This window comes from Salvelinus namaycush, chromosome 5, assembly GCF_016432855.1.
Source record: "Salvelinus namaycush isolate Seneca chromosome 5, SaNama_1.0, whole genome shotgun sequence".
In the NCBI taxonomy this organism is placed as follows: Eukaryota; Metazoa; Chordata; class Actinopteri; order Salmoniformes; family Salmonidae; genus Salvelinus; species Salvelinus namaycush.
This window is the reverse complement of record NC_052311.1, coordinates 74,296,542-74,319,760: the sequence shown is the minus strand read 5'-3', so window position 1 is coordinate 74,319,760 and position 23,219 is coordinate 74,296,542. Positions and strand designations below refer to the sequence as shown.

Genomic DNA, 23,219 nt, shown 5'->3' with positions numbered 1-23,219 from the left:
TGTTACTACTATAACATGGTATTATTGTTCTAGTATTATAAACCCAGAGGTCTGTTTACTACTATAACATGTTATTATTGTTGTAGTATTATAAACCCAGAGGTCTGTTTACTATAACATGTTAGTATTATTGTTGTAGTATTATAAACCCAGAGGTCTGTTACTACTATAACATGTTATTATTGTTGTAGTATTATAAACCCAGAGGTCTGTACTACTATAACATGTTATTATTGTTGTAGTATTATAAACCCAGAGGTCTGTTACTACTATAACATGGTATTATTGTTGTAGTATTATAAACCCAGAGGTCTGTTACTACTATAACATGTTATTATTGTTGTAGTATTATAAACCCAGTGTTACTACATAACATGGTATTATTGTTGTAGTATTATAAACCAGAGGTCTGTTACTACATACTAAACATGTTATTATTGTTGTAGTATTATAAACCCAGAGGTCTGTTACTACTATAACATGGTTATTATTGTTCCAGTAGTATTATAAACCCAGAGGTCTGTTACTACTATAACATGTTATTATTGTTCGAGTATTAGAAACCCAGAGGTCTGTTACTACTATAACATGTTATTATTGTTCCAGTATTATAAACCCAGAGGTCTGTTACTACTATAACATGTTATTATTGTTGCTAGTATTATAAACCCAGAGGTCTGTTACTACTATAACATGTTATTATTGTTGCTAGTATTATAAACCCAGAGGTCTGTTACTACTATAACATGTTATTATTGTTCTAGTATTATAAACCCAGAGGTCTGTTACTACTATAACATGTTATTATTGTTTTAGTATTATAAACCCAGAGGTCTGTTACTACTATAACATGTTATTATTGTTGTAGTATTATAAACCCAGAGGTCTGTTACTACTATAACATGTAGTATTGTTGTAGTATTATAAACCCAGAGGTCTGTTACTACTATAACATGTTATTATTGTTGTAGTATTATAAACCCAGAGGTCTGTTACTACTATAACATGTTATTATTGTTGTAGTATTATAAACCCAGAGGTCTGTTACTACTATAACATGTTATTATTGTTTAGTATTATAACCCAGAGGTCTGTTACTACTATAACATGTTATTATTGTTCTAGTATTATAAACCCAGAGGTCTGTTACTACTATAACATGTTATTATTGTTCAGTATTATAAACCCAGAGGTCTGTTACTACTATAACATGTTATTATTGTTGCTAGTATTATAAACCCAGAGGTCTGTTACTACTATAACATGTTATTATTGTTGTAGTATTATAAACCCAGAGGTCTGTTACTACTATAACATGTTATTATTGTTGTAGTATTATAAACCCAGAGGTCTGTTACTACTATAACATGTTATTATTGTTCAGTATTATAAACCCAGAGGTCTGTTACTACTATAACATGTTATTATTGTTGTAGTATTATAAACCCAGAGGTCTGTTACTACTATAACATGTTATTATTGTTGTAGTATTATAAACCCAGAGGTCTGTTACTACTATAACATGTTATTATTGTTGTAGTATTATAAACCCAGAGGTCTGTTACTACTATAACATGTTATTATTGTTCTAGTATTATAAACCCAGAGGTCTGTTACTACTATAACATGTTATTATTGTTCTAGTATTATAAACCCAGAGGTCTGTTACTACTATAACATGTTATTATTGTTCGTAGTATTATAAACCCAGAGGTCTGTTACTACTATAACATGTTATTATTGTTCCAGTATTATAAACCCAGAGGTCTGTTACTACTATAACATGTTATTTGTTGTAGTATTACCCAGGTTTACTACTATAACATGTTATTATTGTTGTAGTATTATAAACCCAGAGGTCTGTTACTACTATAACATGTTATTATTGTTGTAGTATTATAAACCCAGAGGTCTGTTACTACTATAACATGTTATTATTGTTCTAGTATTATAAACCCAGAGGTCTGTTACTACTATAACATGTTATTATTGTTGTAGTATTATAAACCCAGAGGTCTGTTACTACTATAACATGTTATTATTGTTGTAGTATTATAAACCCAGAGGTCTGTTACTACTATAACATGTTATTATTGTTCCAGTATTATAAACCCAGAGGTCTGTTACTACTATAACATGTTATTATTGTTGTAGTATTATAAACCCAGAGGTCTGTTACTACTATAACATGTTATTATTGTTCCAGTATTATAAACCCAGAGGTCTGTTACTACTATAACATGTTATTATTGTTGTAGTATTATAAACCCAGAGGTCTGTTACTACTATAACATGTTATTATTGTTCCAGTATTATAAACCAGAGGTCTGTTACTACTATAACATGTTATTATTGTTGTAGTATTATAAACCCAGAGGTCTGTTACTACTATAACATGTTATTATTGTTGTAGTATTATAAACCCAGAGGTCTGTTACTACTATAACATGTTATTATTGTTCCAGTATTATAAACCCAGAGGTCTGTTACCACTATAACATGTTATTATTGTTCCAGTATTATAAACCCAGAGGTCTGTTTACTACTATAACATGGTATTATTGTTCCAGTATTATAAACCCAGAGGTCTGTTACTACTATAACATGTTATTATTGTTGTAGTATTATAAACCCAGAGGTCTGTTACTACTATAACATGTTATTATTGTTCCAGTATTATAAACCCAGAGGTCTGTTACTACTATAACATGTTATTATTGTTCCAGTATTATAAACCCAGAGGTCTGTTACTACTATAACATGTTATTATTGTTGTAGTATTATAAACCCAGAGGTCTGTTACTACTATAACATGGTATTATTGTTGTAGTATTATAAACCCAGAGGTCTGTTACTACTATAACATGTGGTTATTGTTGTAGTATTATAAACCCAGAGGTCTGTTACTACTATAACATGTTATTATTGTTCTAGTATTATAAACCCAGAGGTCTGTTACTACTATAACACAGTGATGTTATTATTGTTCCAGTATTATAAACCCAGAGGTCTGTTACTACTATAACATGTTATTATTGTTGTAGTATTATAAACCCAGAGGTCTGTTACTACTATAACATGTTATTATTGTTCCAGTATTATAAACCCAGAGGTCTGTTACTACTATAACATGTTATTATTGTTGTAGTATTATAAACCCAGAGGTCTGTTACTACTATAACATGTTATTATTGTTCCAGTATTATAAACCCAGAGGTCTGTTACTACTATAACATGTTATTATTGTTGTAGTATTATAAACCCAGAGGTCTGTTACTACTATAACATGTTATTATTGTTGTAGTATTATAAACCCAGTGTTACTACTATAACATGTTATTATTGTTCCAGTATTATAAACCCAGAGGTCTGTTACTACTATAACATGGTATTATTGTTCCAGTATTATAAACCCAGAGGTCTGTTACTACTATAACATGGTATTATTGTTCTAGTATTATAAACCCAGAGGTCTGTTACTACTATAACATGTTATTATTGTTGTAGTATTATAAACCCAGAGGTCTGTTACTACTATAACATGGTATTATTGTTGTAGTATTATAAACCCAGAGGTCTGTTACTACTATAACATGTTATTATTGTTCTAGTATTATAAACCCAGAGGTCTGTTACTACTATAACATGTTATTATTGTTGTAGTATTATAAACCCAGAGGTCTGTTACTACTATAACATGTTATTATTGTTGTAGTATTATAAACCCAGAGGTCTGTTACTACTATAACATGTTATTATTGTTGTAGTATTATAAACCCAGAGGTCTGTTACTACTATAACATGTTATTATTGTTGTAGTATTATAAACCCAGAGGTCTGTTACTACTATAACATGTTATTATTGTTCCAGTATTATAAACCCAGAGGTCTGTTACCACTATAACATGTTATTATTGTTGTAGTATTATAAACCCAGAGGTCTGTTACCACTATAACATGTTATTATTGTTGTAGTATTATAAACCCAGAGGTCTGTTACTACTATAACATGTTATTATTGTTCTAGTATTATAAACCCAGAGGTCTGTTACTACTATAACATGTTATTATTGTTGTAGTATTATAAACCCAGAGGTCTGTTACCACTATAACATGTTATTATTGTTGTAGTATTATAAACCCAGAGGTCTGTTACTACTATAACATGTTATTATTGTTCTAGTATTATAAACCCAGAGGTCTGTTACTACTATAACATGGTATTATTGTTCCAGTATTATAAACCCAGAGGTCTGTTACTACTATAACATGTTATTATTGTTGTAGTATTATAAACCCAGAGGTCTGTTACTACTATAACATGTTATTATTGTTCCAGTATTATAAACCCAGAGGTCTGTTACTACTATAACATGTTATTATTGTTCCAGTATTATAAACCCAGAGGTCTGTTACTACTATAACATGGTATTATTGTTCCAGTATTATAAACCCAGAGGTCTGTTACTACTATAACATGTTATTATTGCTGTAGTATTATAAGCCCAGAGGTCTGTTACTACTATAACATGTTATTATTGTTCTAGTATTATAAACCCAGAGGTCTGTTACTACTATAACATGTTATTATTGTTCTAGTATTATAAACCCAGAGGTCTGTTACTACTATAACATGTTATTATTGTTGTAGTATTATAAACCCAGAGGTCTGTTACTACTATAACATGTTATTATTGTTGTAGTATTATAAACCCAGTGTTACTACTATAACATGTTATTATTGTTCCAGTATTATAAACCCAGAGGTCTGTTACTACTATAACATGTTATTATTGTTGTAGTATTATAAACCCAGAGGTCTGTTACTACTATAACATGTTATTATTGTTCTAGTATTATAAACCCAGAGGTCTGTTACTACTATAACATGTTATTATTGTTGTAGTATTATAAACCCAGTGTTACTACTATAACATGTTATTATTGTTCTAGTATTATAAACCCAGAGGTCTGTTACTACTATAACATGTTATTATTGTTGTAGTATTATAAACCCAGAGGTCTGTTACTACTATAACATGTTATTATTGTTCTAGTATTATAAACCCAGAGGTCTGTTACTACTATAACATGTTATTATTGTTGTAGTATTATAAACCCAGAGGTCTGTTACTACTATAACATGTTATTATTGTTCCAGTATTATAAACCCAGAGGTCTGTTACTACTATAACATGGTATTATTGTTCCAGTATTATAAACCCAGAGGTCTGTTACTACTATAACATGTTATTATTGTTGTAGTATTATAAACCCAGAGGTCTGTTACTACTATAACATGTTATTATTGCTGTAGTATTATAAGCCCAGAGGTCTGTTACTACTATAACATGGTATTATTGTTGTAGTATTATAAACCCAGAGGTCTGTTACTACTATAACATGTTATTATTGTTGTAGTATTATAAACCCAGAGGTCTGTTACTACTATAACATGTTATTATTGTTGTAGTATTATAAACCCAGAGGTCTGTTACTACTATAACATGTTATTATTGTTGTAGTATTATAAACCCAGAGGTCTGTTACTACTATAACATGGTATTATTGTTCCAGTATTATAAACCCAGAGGTCTGTTACTACTATAACATGTTATTATTGTTGTAGTATTATAAACCCAGAGGTCTGTTACTACTATAACATGTTATTATTGTTCTAGTATTATAAACCCAGAGGTCTGTTACTACTATAACATGTTATTATTGTTGTAGTATTATAAACCCAGAGGTCTGTTACTACTATAACATGTTATTATTGTTCTAGTATTATAAACCCAGAGGTCTGTTACTACTATAACATGTTATTATTGTTGTAGTATTATAAACCCAGAGGTCTGTTACCACTATAACATGTTATTATTGTTCTAGTATTATAAACCCAGAGGTCTGTTACTACTATAACATGTTATTATTGTTGTAGTATTATAAACCCAGAGGTCTGTTACTACTATAACATGTTATTATTGTTGTAGTATTATAAACCCAGAGGTCTGTTACTACTATAACATGTTATTATTGTTCTAGTATTATAAACCCAGAGGTCTGTTACTACTATAACATGTTATTATTGTTCTAGTATTATAAACCCAGAGGTCTGTTACTACTATAACATGTTATTATTGCTCTAGTATTATAAACCCAGAGGTCTGTTACTACTATAACATGTTATTATTGTTGTAGTATTATAAACCCAGAGGTCTGTTACTACTATAACATGTTATTATTGTTCTAGTATTATAAACCCAGAGGTCTGTTACTACTATAACATGTTATTATTGTTCCAGTATTATAAACCCAGAGGTCTGTTACTACTATAACATGTTATTATTGTTCCAGTATTATAAACCCAGAGGTCTGTTACTACTATAACATGTTATTATTGTTCTAGTATTATAAACCCAGAGGTCTGTTACTACTATAACATGTTATTATTGTTCCAGTATTATAAACCCAGAGGTCTGTTACTACTATAACATGTTATTATTGTTCCAGTATTATAAACCCAGAGGTCTGTTACTACTATAACATGTTATTATTGTTCCAGTATTATAAACCCAGAGGTCTGTTACTACTATAACATGTTATTATTGTTGTAGTATTATAAACCCAGAGGTCTGTTACTACTATAACACGGTGATGTTGTTAGAGCCTCTTGGTGAGGTCGTATTATATGAATCAGTGTTCTCCTGTTGAGAGGGAACCGATGTTGTGCTTCGTCCCGACAGCCTCCTCCATTTCTGTATTGGTAGCTCCTGTACTGCACAGAGCTGTTCTCAGAACGTAACACTTCATTACCAAGGAGACCAAACACAAAAGCTCTGTAGTAAACTCCTAATCTAAGTCAATGTTTTTTCAGTAAATTGAGCTGTAGGCCTTTGCGTTCCATGAGTTAATGTTTGGCCGTTGTTCTCCTGACTCTATACTACTAGTTGGTTCAGTGATGTTGCTGCTGCTGTACTATATAGCTGCTGCTATTACATTAGGTGTCATTGCTCAAGGCTCTCTGTGAGTTAGCCTAACCTTTTGTTTGTTTGTTGTTGTCCTGGTTCTCCTCTAGATATTTGCCTTTGTGGTGACACTGTGCTACGCCTGCAGCCTGTTCATGGGCTTCAGGAGGTGGCAGATGTGATGTGACACGGAAGAAAGAAAACACGCCATTTACGTTTTTACAGGTCAAACTCCTACCGTGCTGTCAAGACATTTGTCACGTTGTCTGTTTATTACATGTGTATGACAACATTATTGTTTAAAAAGAGAACTTCTGTATCATGATATTTGCATCAAGTGTATATTTGTTGCTATGAGATCAAGACAGAACACGTTGTTGTATCAGTCATGTAATAACAGCAGGTGTTATGGCTAAGCTACCAGATGTTGTGGTTCAATTAGTGCCTGGTTTCTGAGGCCGACATGTTTAATTGTGTGATCAATAGTGTAGATTTTATTTATTAGTGTTTGATTCCCTGTAAAATAAATTAAACTCTGGATCAGAAGAGGCCTATAACTGATTAGATAACAATAAGGTGACGTTATAGTTAGATTTTCCCCTTGTAGAGTGTCTAACTTTTTTTTATAGCAACACGGAAAACTATGTTAAACATACTACATAGGAAAAATATCATAATAATCACTTAATGGCATTGTGTGAATACCTACTGGAATATTTTGAGTATATTCTGTGATTTCTGAAATGCATTTTTTACAAATAAATAACTTTTGTTATCTTGTCGATACAACTTGTATTTTTTTACATTTGGCTAGTTTAGCAGGGCTTCACCAGAAGGGGGAACTATTCTCACAAAGACTGTATTTAGCGGGGAGAGTTATTGGCTCATCAGCCCTGCTGGTTATTCAGGAGCCAGTTCAAGGTGCAGGTCCCAGAGGTTAACTAGGCTGCTGTAGGTGGTTGGACCAGATGCCTTTGTTGTCAGTTGAAGGGAACGGAACTTTGCCTCTCTCTTCAACCATGGAACCAGTTTTGATGTCGTCACTATTATTCTATAATGTAGAAAATAGTAACAATAAATAAAAACCCTTGAATGAGTAGGTGTTCCCAAACTTATGACCGGTAGTGTACATGATTCAATTATTTAATTTAACCTTTTTTTTAAACTAGGCAAGTCAGTTAGGAACACATTTTTCTTGATGGCCTACCCCGGCCAAACCCGGACGACGCTGGGCCAATTGTGCGTAGCCCTATGGGACTCCCAATCACGGCCCGGATGTGATACAGCCTGGATTGAAACCAGGGACTTTAGTGACGCCTCCTACACTGATGCCTCTTAGACTGCTGCGCCACTCGGGAGCAAGAGATATTTAATACAATATTAACTACATTAATTACAGTACAGTCAGCAGTCCAGTCAGTTATTCCTACCACAGAGGGAAATACTATCAATCAGTGGTTATGTGGTGAGCCTAGAGGATGGTGAGCACATTAAACACCCTATTTAAGTTGCCTACAGTGAAATTCCTGTGCTCCATATCAGACAAATGAGCCCATAATCTTGTACCCATAAGGAGGAAGAAGATGTATGTGTCTACACGTGGGGGGAAATATCTCAGCGTTCGTCCCAAATGCCACCCTATTCCCTATACAGTGCACTACTTTTGACCTGGGCCCTGGTTGGTAGAGCATGGTACTTGCAACACTAGGGTTGTGGGTTGGATTCCCAAGGGGGGCTAGTATGAAAGAGTATGAAAATGTCTGCACTCACTACTGTAAATCGCCCCGGATGAGAGCGTCTGCTAAATGACTCAAATGTCAAAAGTAGTGCACTCAGTAATACGGTACCATCTGTAGGGAGTCATACGGTACCATCTGTAGGGAGTAATACGGTATTATCTGTAGGGAGTAATACGGTATCATCTGTAGGGAGTAATACGGTACCATCTGTAGGGAGTAATACGGTATCATCTGTAGGGAGTAATACGGTATCATCTGTAGGGAGTAATACGGTATCATCTGTAGGGAGTAATACGGTACCATCTGTAGGGAGTAATACGGTATCATCTGTAGGGAGTAATACGGTATCATCTGTAGGGAGTAATACGGTATCATCTGTAGGGAGTAATACGGTACCATCTGTAGGGAGTAATACGGTACCATCTGTAGGGAGTAATACGGTATCATCTGTAGGGAGTAATACGGTACCATCTGTAGGGAGTAATACAGTACCATCTGTAGGGAGTAATACGGTATCATCTGTAGGGAGTAATACGGTACCATCTGTAGGGAGTAATACGGTACCATCTGTAGGGAGTAATACGGTACCATCTGTAGGGAGTAATACGGTATCATCTGTAGGGAGTAATACGGTACCATCTGTAGGGAGTAATACGGTATCATCTGTAGGAAGTAATACGGTACCATCTGTAGGGAGTAATACGGTATCATCTGTAGGGAGTAATACGGCATCATCTGTAGGGAGTAATACGGTACCATCTGTAGGGAGTAATACGGTACCATCTGTAGGGAGTAATACGGTACCATCTGTAGGGAGTAATACGGTATCATCTGTAGGGAGTAATACGGTATCATCTGTAGGGAGTAATACGGTATCATCTGTAGGGAGTAATACGGTACCATCTGTAGGGAGTAATACGGTACCATCTGTAGGGAGTAATACGGTATCATCTGTAGGGAGTAATACGGTACCATCTGTAGGGAGTAATACGGTATCATCTGTAGGGAGTAATACGGCATCATCTGTAGGGAGTAATACGGTACCATCTGTAGGGAGTAATACGGTACCATCTGTAGGGAGTAATACGGCATCATCTGTAGGGAGTAATACGGTATCATCTGTAGGGAGTAATACAGTATCATCTGTAGGGAGTAATACGGTACCATCTGTAGGGAGTAATACGGTACCATCTGTAGGGAGTAATACGGTACCATCTGTAGGGAGTAATACAGCATCTGTAGGGAGTAATACGGTATCATCTGTAGGGAGTAATACGGTATCATCTGTAGGGAGTAATACGGTACCATCTGTAGGGAGTAATACGGTATCATCTGTAGGGAGTAATACAGCATCTGTAGGGAGTAATACGGTACCATCTGTAGGGAGTAATACGGTATCATCTGTAGGGAGTAATACGGTATCATCTGTATGGAGTAATACGGCATCATCTGTAGGGAGTAATACGGTATCATCTGTAGGGAGTAATACGGTACCATCTGTAGGGAGTAATACGGTACCATCTGTAGGGAGTAATACGGTATCATCTGTAGGGAGTAATACAGCATCTGTAGGGAGTAACACGGTACCATCTGTAGGGAGTAATACGGTATCATCTGTATGGAGTAATACGGTATCATCTGTATGGAGTAATACGGTATCATCTGTAGGGAGTAATACGGTATCATCTGTAGGGAGTAATACGGTACCATCTGTAGGGAGTAATACGGCATCATCTGTAGGGAGTAATACGGTATTATCTGTAGGGAGTAATACGGTACCATCTGTAGGGAGTAATACGGTATCATCTGTAGGGATTAATACAGTATCATCTGTAGGGAGTAATACGGTACCATCTGTAGGGAGTAATACGGTATCATCTGTAGGGAGTAATACGGTACCATCTGTAGGGAGTAATACGGTACCATCTGTAGGGAGTAATACGGTACCATCTGTAGGGAGTAATACGGTATCATCTGTAGGGAGTAATAGGATAGCATTTGGGACACAGCCCCATACTTGGGGGGAAACTTAGGAACCTCTCAGATATGTGCAACCTATGGCTTTGACAGTGTGTTGTCAAGTTTAACACACCTCCACCTTTTTGACCTCTGTGGCTTCGCTGACCCACATTAGATGCAAGCAAAAGCCTATAGTCTGTCTTCTGAACCGTTCTGTGTTCTGGCAGCTTAGGCCTGAAGTGGAAGTAGTGGTTCTGATTTGTCTATTGTCAAAATCACACGACTTACTATGTAGCTATACAATAATAATGTGGAAAGCCCTGATGATACACTACATGACCAAAAGTATGTGGACACCTGGTCGTCAAACATCTCATTCCAAAATCATGGGCATATTAATATGGAGTTGGTCCCCCCTTTGCTGCTATAACAGCCTCCACTCTTCTGGGAAGGCTTTCCACTAGATGTTGGAACATTGCTGCGGGGACTTGCTTCCATTCAGCCACAAGAGCATTAGTGAGGTCAGGGACTGATTTTGAGCGATTAAACCTGGCTCGCAGTCGGCGTTCCAATTTATCCCAAAGGTGTTCGATAGGGTTAAGGTCAGGGCTCTGTGCAGGCCAGTCAAGTTCTTCCACACCGATCTCGACAAACCATTTCTGTATGGACCTCGCTTTGTGCACGCGTGGATTTTCATGCTGAAACAGGAAAGGCCCTTCCCCAAACTGTTGCCACAAAGTTGGAAGAATGTCATTGTATGTTGTAGTGTTAATATTTCCCTTCACTTGCATTGCGCATGGTGATCATTGGCTTGTGTGCTGCTGCTCGGCCGTGGAAACCCATTTGATGAAGCTCCCGACAAACAATTATTGTGCTGAAGTTGCATCCAGAGGCAGTTTCAGCACTCGGCCTTCCCGTTCTATGAGCTTGTGTGGCCTACTTGTTGGAAAGGTAGCATCCTATGACGGTGCCACGTTAAAAGTCACTGAGCTCTTCAGTAAGGCCCATTCTACTGTCAATGTTTGTCTATGGAGATTGCATGGCTGTGTGCTCGATTTTATACACCTGTCAGCAACGGGTTTGGCTGAAATAGCCGAATCCATGTACTTTTGAATATATAGTGTACATATTGAATATTGAAATATATGCAATACATTTGCCAAGAGGACATCTTGAGTGAAGGACTGAAGGATTTGAAATGTAAATGTGAGTTTAAATGAACGCAGTGATCTGCTTTTTAGCAGCAGCTCAGTGCCCCTGAACGTGTATGTGTATCCAGATTGAGCCGAGCGGGCCTGCTGTTAGGAACAGGCAATTTATGAATCCCAAATGGCACCCTAGTCCCTATCTAGTGCACTACTTTTGACTTGGGCCTATAGGGGCGTCATTTATGGGCCCTGGTCAAAAGTAGTGCACTACATAGGGAATAGTGTGCCACTTAGGACGCGACCAGTGTGTTACTATAGACACACTCAACTGTCTGTCTGTGTTGTGCCTTAAAAACCCTGGCGCCTCATGGACAGCAGGAAGGGGACACATAGCTGGCCACTGACCCATCACATCACTCCACCATGGAAACACCATGTTTCATGTTCCTTCAAGTCTTACGTTGTCCACTCACTCTGTTTACGTCTCAAATGGCAACCTAGTCCCCATCTAGTGCATTATTTTTGACCAGGCAGAAACCCTCTGGGGTAGGTAGTGAATAGAATGTCATTTGGGAGGCAGCCTCTGTCTTCCCCTCAGTCAGTCAGCCTTGACTTGACATGATCACTTGTACTCCAAAATGATCCTGAACATTGGTTTTGGCGAGGGCAGCCTCCCCATTCCAGCACACGACACCACAGCAAAGACTAGACCACTGTGAGACAGGCTCCGTGTTAAGACTAGACCACTGTGAGACAGGCTCTGTGTTAAGACTAGACCACTGTTAGACAGGCTCTGTGTTAAGACTAGACCACTGTTAGACAGGCTCTGTGTTAAGACTAGACCACTGTTAGACAGGCTCTGTGTTAAGACTAGACCACTGTTAGACAGGCTCTGTGTTAAGACTAGACCACTGTTAGACAGGCTCTGTGTTAAGACTAGACCACTGTGAGACAGGCTCTGTGTTAAGACTAGACCACTGTTAGACAGGCTCTGTGTTAAGACTAGACCACTGTTAGACAGGCTCTGTGTTAAGACTAGACCACTGTTAGACAGGCTCTGTGTTAAGACTAGACCACTGTTAGACAGGCTCTGTGTTAAGACTAGACCACTGTGAGACAGGCTCTGTGTTAAGACTAGACCACTGTTAGACAGGCTCTGTGTTAAGACTAGACCACTGTTAGACAGGCTCTGTGTTAAGACTAGACCACTGTTAGACAGGCTCTGTGTTAAGACTAGACCACTGTTAGACAGGCTCTGTGTTAAGACTAGACCACTGTGAGACAGGCTCTGTGTTAAGACTAGACCACTGTTAGACAGGCTCTGTGTTAAGACTAGACCACTGTTAGACAGGCTCTGTGTTAAGACTAGACCACTGTTAGACAGGCTCTGTGTTAAGACTAGACCACTGTTAGACAGGCTCTGTGTTAAGACTAGACCACTGTGAGACAGGCTCTGTGTTAAGACTAGACCACTGTTAGACAGGCTCTGTGTTAAGACTAGACCACTGTTAGACAGGCTCTGTGTTAAGACTAGACCACTGTTAGACAGGCTCTGTGTTAAGACTAGACCACTGTTAGACAGGCTCTGTGTTAAGACTAGACCACTGTTAGACAGGCTCTGTGTTAAGACTAGACCACTGTTAGACAGGCTCTGTGTTAAGACTAGACCACTGTTAGACAGGCTCTGTGTTAAGACTAGACCACTGTTAGACAGGCTCTGTGTTAAGACTAGACCACTGTTAGACAGGCTCTGTGTTAAGACTAGACCACTGTTAGACAGGCTCTGTGTTAAGACTAGACCACTGTTAGACAGGCTCTGTGTTAAGACTAGACCACTGTTAGACAGGCTCTGTGTTAAGACTAGACCACTGTTAGACAGGCTCTGTGTTAAGACTAGACCACTGTGAGACAGGCTCTGTGTTAAGACTAGACCACTGTTAGACAGGCTCTGTGTTAAGACTAGACCACTGTTAGACAGGCTCTGTGTTAAGACTAGACCACTGTTAGACAGGCTCTGTGTTAAGACTAGACCACTGTTAGACAGGCTCTGTGTTAAGACTAGACCACTGTGAGACAGGCTCTGTGTTAAGACTAGACCACTGTTAGACAGGCTCTGTGTTAAGACTAGACCACTGTTAGACAGGCTCTGTGTTAAGACTAGACCACTGTTAGACAGGCTCTGTGTTAAGACTAGACCACTGTTAGACAGGCTCTGTGTTAAGACTAGACCACTGTTAGACAGGCTCTGTGTTAAGACTAGACCACTGTTAGACAGGCTCTGTGTTAAGACTAGACCACTGTTAGACAGGCTCTGTGTTAAGACTAGACCACTGTTAGACAGGCTCTATGTATGTTTCCTTCCGGAACCACTGCAAGGCCAAAAACATCAGTGGCAGTTCTCTGCCTATGTCCCAAATGACTCCCTATTCCCTATATAGTGCACTACTTTTGACCAGGGCCCTATGAGAGCCCTATGCACTACACAGGGAATAGGGTGCTACTCTTGACGCCACCCTGTATTGGGGTAATTTATAGAGGCAGTGGCACCAGACTCTTCCCGGCGCAGACAACAGACCAATAAATCCTCTCTTTTCCCCCCACCTCCATTCTTCCCTGCTGCCATAACTTAGTGGATGCTGAGTAAACAGCAAATTAAGGTAGTGGCTGTAAATTGTAGCCCAGAAATACCCATTTCTGCTTGGTGGGATACGTTATCGGCCTTCTCCTAGGAGAGCCCAGCATTCCCAAAGAGTCAACGTACAGCCATTAGCCAAAGAGTAGAATTTAGTTCACAGGACCTGTAGGATCACGTCAATTGTAAGGATACCACATTCTATAGACTCTTCCATTGTAAAGACACCACATTCTATAGACTCTTCCATTGTAAAGATACCACATTCTATAGACTCTTCCATTGTAAAGATACCACATTCTATAGACTCTTCCATTGTAAAGATACCACATTCTATAGACTCTTCCATTGTAAAGATACCACATTCTATAGACTCTTCCATTGTAAAGATACCACATTCTATATATCCTTCCACTGTAAAGATACCACATTCTATAGACTCTTTCATTGTAAAGACACAACATTCTATAGATCCTTCCACTGTAAAGGTACCACATTCTATAGACTCTTCCATTGTAAAGATACCACATTCTATAGACTCTTCCATTGTAAAGATACCACATTCTATAGACTCTTTCATTGTAAAGATACCACATTCTATAGACTCTTTCATTGTAAAAATACCACATTCTATAGACTCATTGTAAAGATACCACATTCTATAGACTCTTTCATTGTAAAGATACCACATTCTATAGACTCATTGTAAAGATACCACATTCTATAGATTCTTCCATTGTAAAGATACCACATTCTATAGACTCTTCCATTGTAAAGACACCACATTCTATAGACTCTTCCATTGTAAAGATACCACATTATATAGACTCTTCCACTGTAAAGATACCACATTCTATAGACTCTTCCATTGTAAAGATACCACATTCTATAGACTCTTTCATTGTAAAGACACCACATTCTATAGATCCTTCCACTGTAAAGATACCACATTCTATAGACACTTCCATTGTAAAGATACCACATTCTATAGACTCTTCCATTTTAAAGATACCACATTCTATAGACTCTTTCATTGTAAAGATACCACATTCTATAGACTCATTGTAAAGATACCACATTCTATAGACTCATTGTAAAGATACCACATTCTATAGACTCTTTCATTGTAAAGATACCACATTCTATAGACTCATTGTAAAGATACCACATTCTATAGACTCTTCCATTGTAAAGATACCACATTCTATAGACTCTTCCACTGTAAAGATACCACATTCTATAGACTCTTCCATTGTAAAGATACCACATTCTATAGACTCTTCCATTGTAAAGATACCACATTCTATAGACTCTTCCACTGTAAAGATACCACATTCTATAGACTCTTCCATTGTAAAGATACCACATTCTATAGACTCTTCCATTCTAAAGATACCACATTCTATAGACTCTTCCATTCTAAAGATACCACATTCTATATATCCTTCCACTGTAAAGATACCACATTATATATATCCTTCCACTGTAAAGATACCACATTCTATAGACTCATTGTAAAGATACCACATTCTATAGACTCTTCCATTGTAAAGATACCACATTCTATAGACTCTTCCACTGTAAAGATACCACATTCTATAGACTCTTCCATTGTAAAGATACCACATTCTATAGACTCTTCCATTGTAAAGATACCACATTCTATAGACTCTTCCACTGTAAAGATACCACATTCTATAGACTCTTCCATTGTAAAGATACCACATTCTATAGACTCTTCCATTGTAAAGATACCACATTCTATAGACTCTTCCATTGTAAAGATACCACATTCTATAGACTCTTCCATTGTAAAGATACCACATTCTATAGACTCTTCCATTGTAAAGATACCACATCCTATATATCCTTCCATTGTAAAGATACCACATTCTATATATCCTTACACTGTAAAGATACCACATTCTATAGACTCTTCCATTGTAAAGATACCACATTCTATAGACTCTTCCATTGTAAAGATACCACATTCTATAGACTCTTCCACTGTAAAGATACCACATTCTGTAGACTCTTCCATTGTAAAGATACCACATTCTATAGACTCTTCCACTGTAAAGATACCACATTCATAGACTCTTTCATTGTAAAGATACCACATTCTATAGACTCTTCCATTGTAAAGATACCACATTCTATAGACTCTTTCATTGTAAAGACACCACATTCTATAGATCCTTCCACTGTAAAGATACCACATTCTATAGACTCTTCCATTGTAAAGATACCACATTCTATAGACTCTTCCATTTTAAAGATACCACATTCTATAGACTCTTTCATTGTAAAAATACCACATTCTATAGACTCATTGTAAAGATACCACATTCTATAGACTCTTTCATTGTAAAGATACCACATTCTATAGACTCATCGTAAAGATACCACATTCTATAGACTCATTGTAAAGATACCACATTCTATAGACTCTTCCATTGTAAAGATACCACATTCTATAGACTCTTCCATTGTAAAGATACCACATTCTATAGACTCTTCCATTGTAAAGATACCACATTCTATAGACTCTTCCATTGTAAAGATACCACATTCTATAGACTCTTTCATTGTAAAGATACCACATTCTATAGACTCTTCCATTGTAAAGATACCACATTCTATAGACTCTTTCATTGTAAAGACACCACATTCTATAGATCCTTCCACTGTAAAGATACCACATTCTATAGACTCTTCCATTGTAAAGATGCCACATTCTATAGACTCTTCCATTTTAAAGATACCACATTCTATAGACTCTTTCATTGTAAAAAATACCACATTCTATAGACTCATTGTAAAGATACCACATTCTATAGACTCATTGTAAAGATACCACATTCTATAGACTCATTGTAAAGATACCACATTCTATAGACTCTTTCATTGTAAAGATACCACATTCTATAGACTCTTTCATTGTAAAGATACCACATTATATAGACTCTTCCACTGTAAAGATACCACATTCATAGACTCTTTCATTGTAAAGATACCACATTCTGTAGACTCTTCCATTGTAAAGATACCACATTCTATATATCCTTCCACTGTAAAGATACCACATTCTATAGACTCTTCCACTGTAAAGATACCACATTCATAGACTCTTTCATTGTAAAGATACCACATTCTGTAGACTCTTCCATTGTAAAGATACCACATTCTATAGACTCTTCCATTGTAAAGATACCACATTCTATAGACTCTTCCATTGTAAAGATACCACATTCTATATATCCTTCCATTGTAAAGATACCACATTCTATAGACTCTTCCACTGTAAAGATACCACATTCTATAGACTCTTTCATTGTAAAGATACCACATTCTATAGACTCTTCCACTGTAAAGATACCACATTCATAGACTCTTTCATTGTAAAGATACCACATTCTGTAGACTCTTCCATTGTAAAGATACCACATTCTATATATCCTTCCATTTTAAAGATACCACATTCTATAGACTCTTCCACTGTAAAGATACCACATTCTATAGACTCTTTCATTGTAAAGATACCACATTCTATAGACTTTTCCATTGTAAAGATACCACATTCTATAGACTCTTTCATTGTAAAGATACCACATTCTATAGACTCTTCCACTGTAAAGATACCACATTCATAGACTCTTTCATTGTAAAGATTCCACATTCTATAGATCCTTCCACTGTAAAGATACCACATTCTGTAGACTCTTCCACTGTAAAGATACCACATTCAAAGACTCTTTCATTGTAAAGATACCACATTCTATATATCGTTCCACTGTAAAGATACCACATTCTATAGACTCTTCCATTGTAAAGATACCACATTCTATAGACTCTTCCATTGTAAAGATACCACATTCTATAGATCCTTCCACTGTAAAGATACCACATCCTATATATCCTTCCACTGTAAAGATACCACATTCTATAGATCATACCATTGTAAAGATACCACATTCTATAGACTCTTCCACTGTAAAGATACCACATTCAATAGACTCTTTCATTGTAAAGATACCACATTCTATAGATCCTTCCACTGTAAAGATACCACATCCTATATATCCTTCCACTGTAAAGATACCACATTCTATATATCCTTCCATTGTAAAGATACCACATTCTATAGACTCTTCCATTGTAAAGATACCACATTCTATAGACTCTTCCACTGTAAAGATACCACATTCTATAGACTCTTCCATTGTAAAGATACCACATTCTATATATCCTTCCACTGTAAAGATACCACATTCTATAGACTCTTCCATTGTAAAGATACCACATTCTATAGACTCTTCCACTGTAAAGATACCACATTCTATAGACTCTTCCATTGTAAAGATACCACATTCTATAGACTCTTCCATTGTAAAGATACCACATTCTATAGACTCTTCCACTGTAAAGATACCACATTCTATAGACTCTTCCATTGTAAAGATACCACATTCTATAGACTCTTCCATTGTAAAGATACCACATTCTATAGACTCTTCCATTGTAAAGATACCACATTCTATATATCCTTCCAATGTAAAGATACCACATTCTATAGACTCTTCCATTGTAAAGATACCACATCCTATATATCCTTCCATTGTAAAGATACCACATTCTATATATACTTCCACTGTAAAGATACCACATTCTATAGACTCTTCCACTGTAAAGATACCACATTCTATAGACTCTTCCATTGTAAAGATACCACATTCTATAGACTCTTCCACTGTAAAGATACCACATCCTATATATCCTTCCATTGTAAAGATACCACATTCTATAGACTCTTCCATTGTAAAGATACCACATTCTATAGACTCTTCCATTGTAAAGATACCACATTCTATAGATCATACCATTGTAAAGATACCATATTCTATAGACTCTTCCATTGTAAAGATACCACATTCTATAGACTCTTCCATTGTAAAGATACCACATCCTATATATCCTTCCACTGTAAAGATACCACATTCTATAGACTCTTCCATTGTAAAGATACCACATTCTATAGACTCTTCCATTGTAAAGATACCACATTCTATAGACTATTCCACTGTAAAGATACCACATTCTATAGACTCTTCCACTGTAAAGATACCACATTCTATAGATCCTTCCATTGTAAAGATACCACATTCTATATATCCTTCCACTGTAAAGATACCACATTCTATAGACTCTTCCATTGTAAAGATACCACATTCTATAGACTCTTTCATTGTAAAGATACCACATTCTATAGACTCTTCCACTGTAAAGATACCACATTCTATAGACTCTTTCATTGTAAAGATACCACATTCTATAGACTCTTCCACTGTAAAGATACCACATTCTATAGACTCTTTCATTGTAAAGATACCACATTCTATAGACTCTTCCACTGTAAAGATACCACATTCATAGACTCTTTCATTGTAAAGATACCACATTCTGTAGACTCTTCCATTGTAAAGATACCACATTCTATAGACTCTTCCACTGTAAAGATACCACATTCTATAGACTCTTTCATTGTAAAGATACCACATTCTGTTGACTCTTCCATTGTAAAGATACCACATTCATAGACTCTTTCATTGTAAAGATCCCACATTCTATAGATCCTTCCACTGTAAAGATACCACATTCTATAGACTCTTCCATTGTAAAGATACCACATTCTATATATCCTTCCATTGTAAAGATACCACATTCTATAGACTCTTCCACTGTAAAGATACCACATTCTATAGACTCTTTCATTGTAAAGATACCACATTCTATAGACTCTTCCATTGTAAAGATACCACATTCTATAGACTCTTTCATTGTAAAGATACCACATTCTATAGACTCTTCCACTGTAAAGATACCACATTCTATAGACTCTTCCACTGTAAAGATACCACATTCATAGACTCTTTCATTGTAAAGATTCCACATTCTATAGATCCTTCCACTGTAAAGATACCACATTCAAAGACTCTTCCACTGTAAAGATACCACATTCTATATATCCTTCCACTGTAAAGATACCACATTCTATAGACTCTTCCATTGTAAAGATACCACATTCTATAGACTCTTCCATTGTAAAGATACCACATTCTATAGACTCTTCCATTGTAAAGGTACCACATTCTATAGACTCTTCCATTGTAAAGGTACCACATTCTATAGACTCTTCCATTGTAAAGATACCACATCCTATATATCCTTCCACTGTAAAGATACCACATTCTATAGACTCTTCCACTGTAAAGATACCACATTCTATAGACTCTTCCACTGTAAAGATACCACATTCTATAGACTCTTTCATTGTAAAGATACCACATTCTATAGATCCTTCCACTGTAAAGATACCACATCCTATATATCCTTCCACTGTAAAGATACCACATTCTATAGATCATACCATTGTAAAGATACCACATTCTATAGACTCTTCCATTGTAAAGATACCACATTCTATAGACTCTTCCACTGTAAAGATACCACATTCTATAGACTCTTTCATTGTAAAGATACCACATTCTATAGATCCTTCCACTGTAAAGATACCACATCCTATATATCCTTCCACTGTAAAGATACCACATTCTATATATCCTTCCATTGTAAAGATACCACATTCTATAGACTCTTCCATTGTAAAGATACCACATTCTATAGACTCTTCCACTGTAAAGATACCACATTCTATAGACCCTTCCATTGTAAAGATACCACATTCTATATATCCTTCCACTGTAAAGATACCACATTCTATAGACTCTTCCACTGTAAAGATACCACATTCTATAGACTCTTCCATTGTAAAGATACCACATTCTATATATCCTTCCACTGTAAAGATACCACATTCTATAGACTCTTCCACTGTAAAGATACCACATTCTATAGACTCTTCCATTGTAAAGATACCACATTCTATAGACTCTTCCATTGTAAAGATACCACATTCTATAGACTCTTCCATTGTAAAGACACCACATTCTATAGATCCTTCCACTGTAAAGATACCACATTCTATAGACTCTTTCATTGTAAAGATACCACATTCTATAGACTCTTCCACTGTAAAGATACCACATTCTATAGACTCTTCCATTGTAAAGATACCACATTCTATATATCCTTCCATTGTAAAGATACCACATTCTATAGACTCTTCCACTGTAAAGATACCACATTCTATAGACTCTTCCATTGTAAAGATACCACATTCTATAGACTCTTCCATTGTAAAGATACCACATTCTATATATCCTTCCATTGTAAAGATACCACATTCTGTAGACTCTTCCATTATTATACAAAAAATTACAAAAAGGAAAAAGAATAGACCAGTCTTTGAGGATTGGTTTATTAGAAGGTCCCAGTTTTAGGATTTTAGGATGGGTGGCGTCACATAGAAACGTCAATTAGAAACAGTCCTACATTACATTATGAAAAAGGTTATAACCACACAGGTTCGTAGGACACTGCTTTAGAACAATGTCCTCTGTGTAGTTTAAAAATAGTAGACCTTCCAGCTTCACTGGAGACTTCAGAGGGAACATCACGGAAGAGTAAGTAGCGATTTAGCATTACATGTCAAAGTTAATTTACAAAGGTGCATTGGAAAACTCGTGTTTACAGTCCTCTTTTTTCCACCCTGTCTTCCAATACATGGAAAAATGATAGGAATGATCTGCTTTTTCTCCAGGCAGCTTAAAATAAACCATAATAAAAACACAATGATCCAGAAGCTTCTCCAGTATCAGCAGATTGGATTCAATAACACATAGTACGACAACTAAAACATCTACTCATTTAGTTTGAGGTGGTTATTGTTAAAAGGTCTCATTATCAATCAGATTTGCAACTCATCTCAGCAACTGCTGATTCCTCTGTTTCCCCTCCCATCAGCACCAGTTTACAGACCTCTCTAAAAGGAGACAAAAACCCTCATAAACAGTTCCATAAACACAACAATCCACATAGAGATCCTATCATTTAAAAAAGTGTTATTTAACGACACCCCCCCCCCCCCCTCTGAGCTGACCTAGATGAGGTGGTCTGATGGAAGCCTATCATCAATACGGACAGAGCAAAGACACCTGTAGAGATGACAACTCATGGCCTTGGCCCTCTGTCTCCACACAGAGGATAGCGTCCCAACTGGCAGTGCACCCTATTCCTTATGTAGTGCACTACTTTTGACCAGATACCTATGGGCCCTGGTGCCATTTGGGACGCAGAGAGTCTTCTCCTCAAGGAGTCAAATCACCTCACAGTGCCAGGAAACTGCCTGTCTGTCTCCTTGGAACCAGAAGACACCAATTCCTGAGAAGAACAGGGTGATTCTCTCTCTCTCTCTCTCTCTCTCTCTCTCTCTCTCTCTCTCTCTCTCTCTCTCTCTCTCTCTCTCTCTCTCTCTCTCTCTCTCTCTCTCTCTCTCTCTCTCTCTCTCTCTCTCTCTCTCTCTCTCTCTCTCTCTCTCTCTCTCTCTCTCTCTCTCTCTCTCTCTCTCTCTCTCTCTCTCTCTCTCTCTCTCTCTCTCTCTCTCTCTCTCTCTCTCTCTCTCTCTCTCTCTCTCTCTCTCTCTCTCTCTCTCTCTCTCTCTCTCTCTCTCTCTCTCTCTCTCTCTCTCTCTCTCTCTCTCTCTCTCTCTCTCTCTCTCTCTCTCTCTCTCTCTCTCTCTCTCTCTCTCTCTCTCTCTCTCTCTCTCTCAGCCAGCCAGCCAGCCAGCCAGCCAGCCAGCCAGCTCAGAGAACAA

The 23,219-nt window shown here is 36.8% G+C and overlaps 2 protein-coding genes across 2 annotated transcripts in view; one reads left to right on the top strand and one right to left on the bottom strand.

The window, feature by feature from the left end:
• The window catches only part of LOC120047352 (collectin-10-like), a 26,325-nt gene extending 19,170 nt beyond the window's left edge, over window positions 1-7,155 (top strand). Inside the window, exon 4 of the mRNA XM_038992876.1 lies at window positions 7,079-7,155. Within this exon, the coding sequence (XP_038848804.1) occupies window positions 7,079-7,155 (77 nt within the window). The remainder of the gene's footprint in view (window positions 1-7,078) is intronic.
• A 1,645-nt stretch (window positions 7,156-8,800) lies between these two features.
• Window positions 8,801-10,438, bottom strand: LOC120047351 (extensin-2-like). The gene has a single exon (XM_038992875.1). It carries the CDS (start codon window positions 10,436-10,438, stop codon window positions 8,801-8,803), a length of 1,638 nt encoding a protein of 545 aa, XP_038848803.1.
• Between the last annotated feature and the right edge of the window lie 12,781 nt (window positions 10,439-23,219).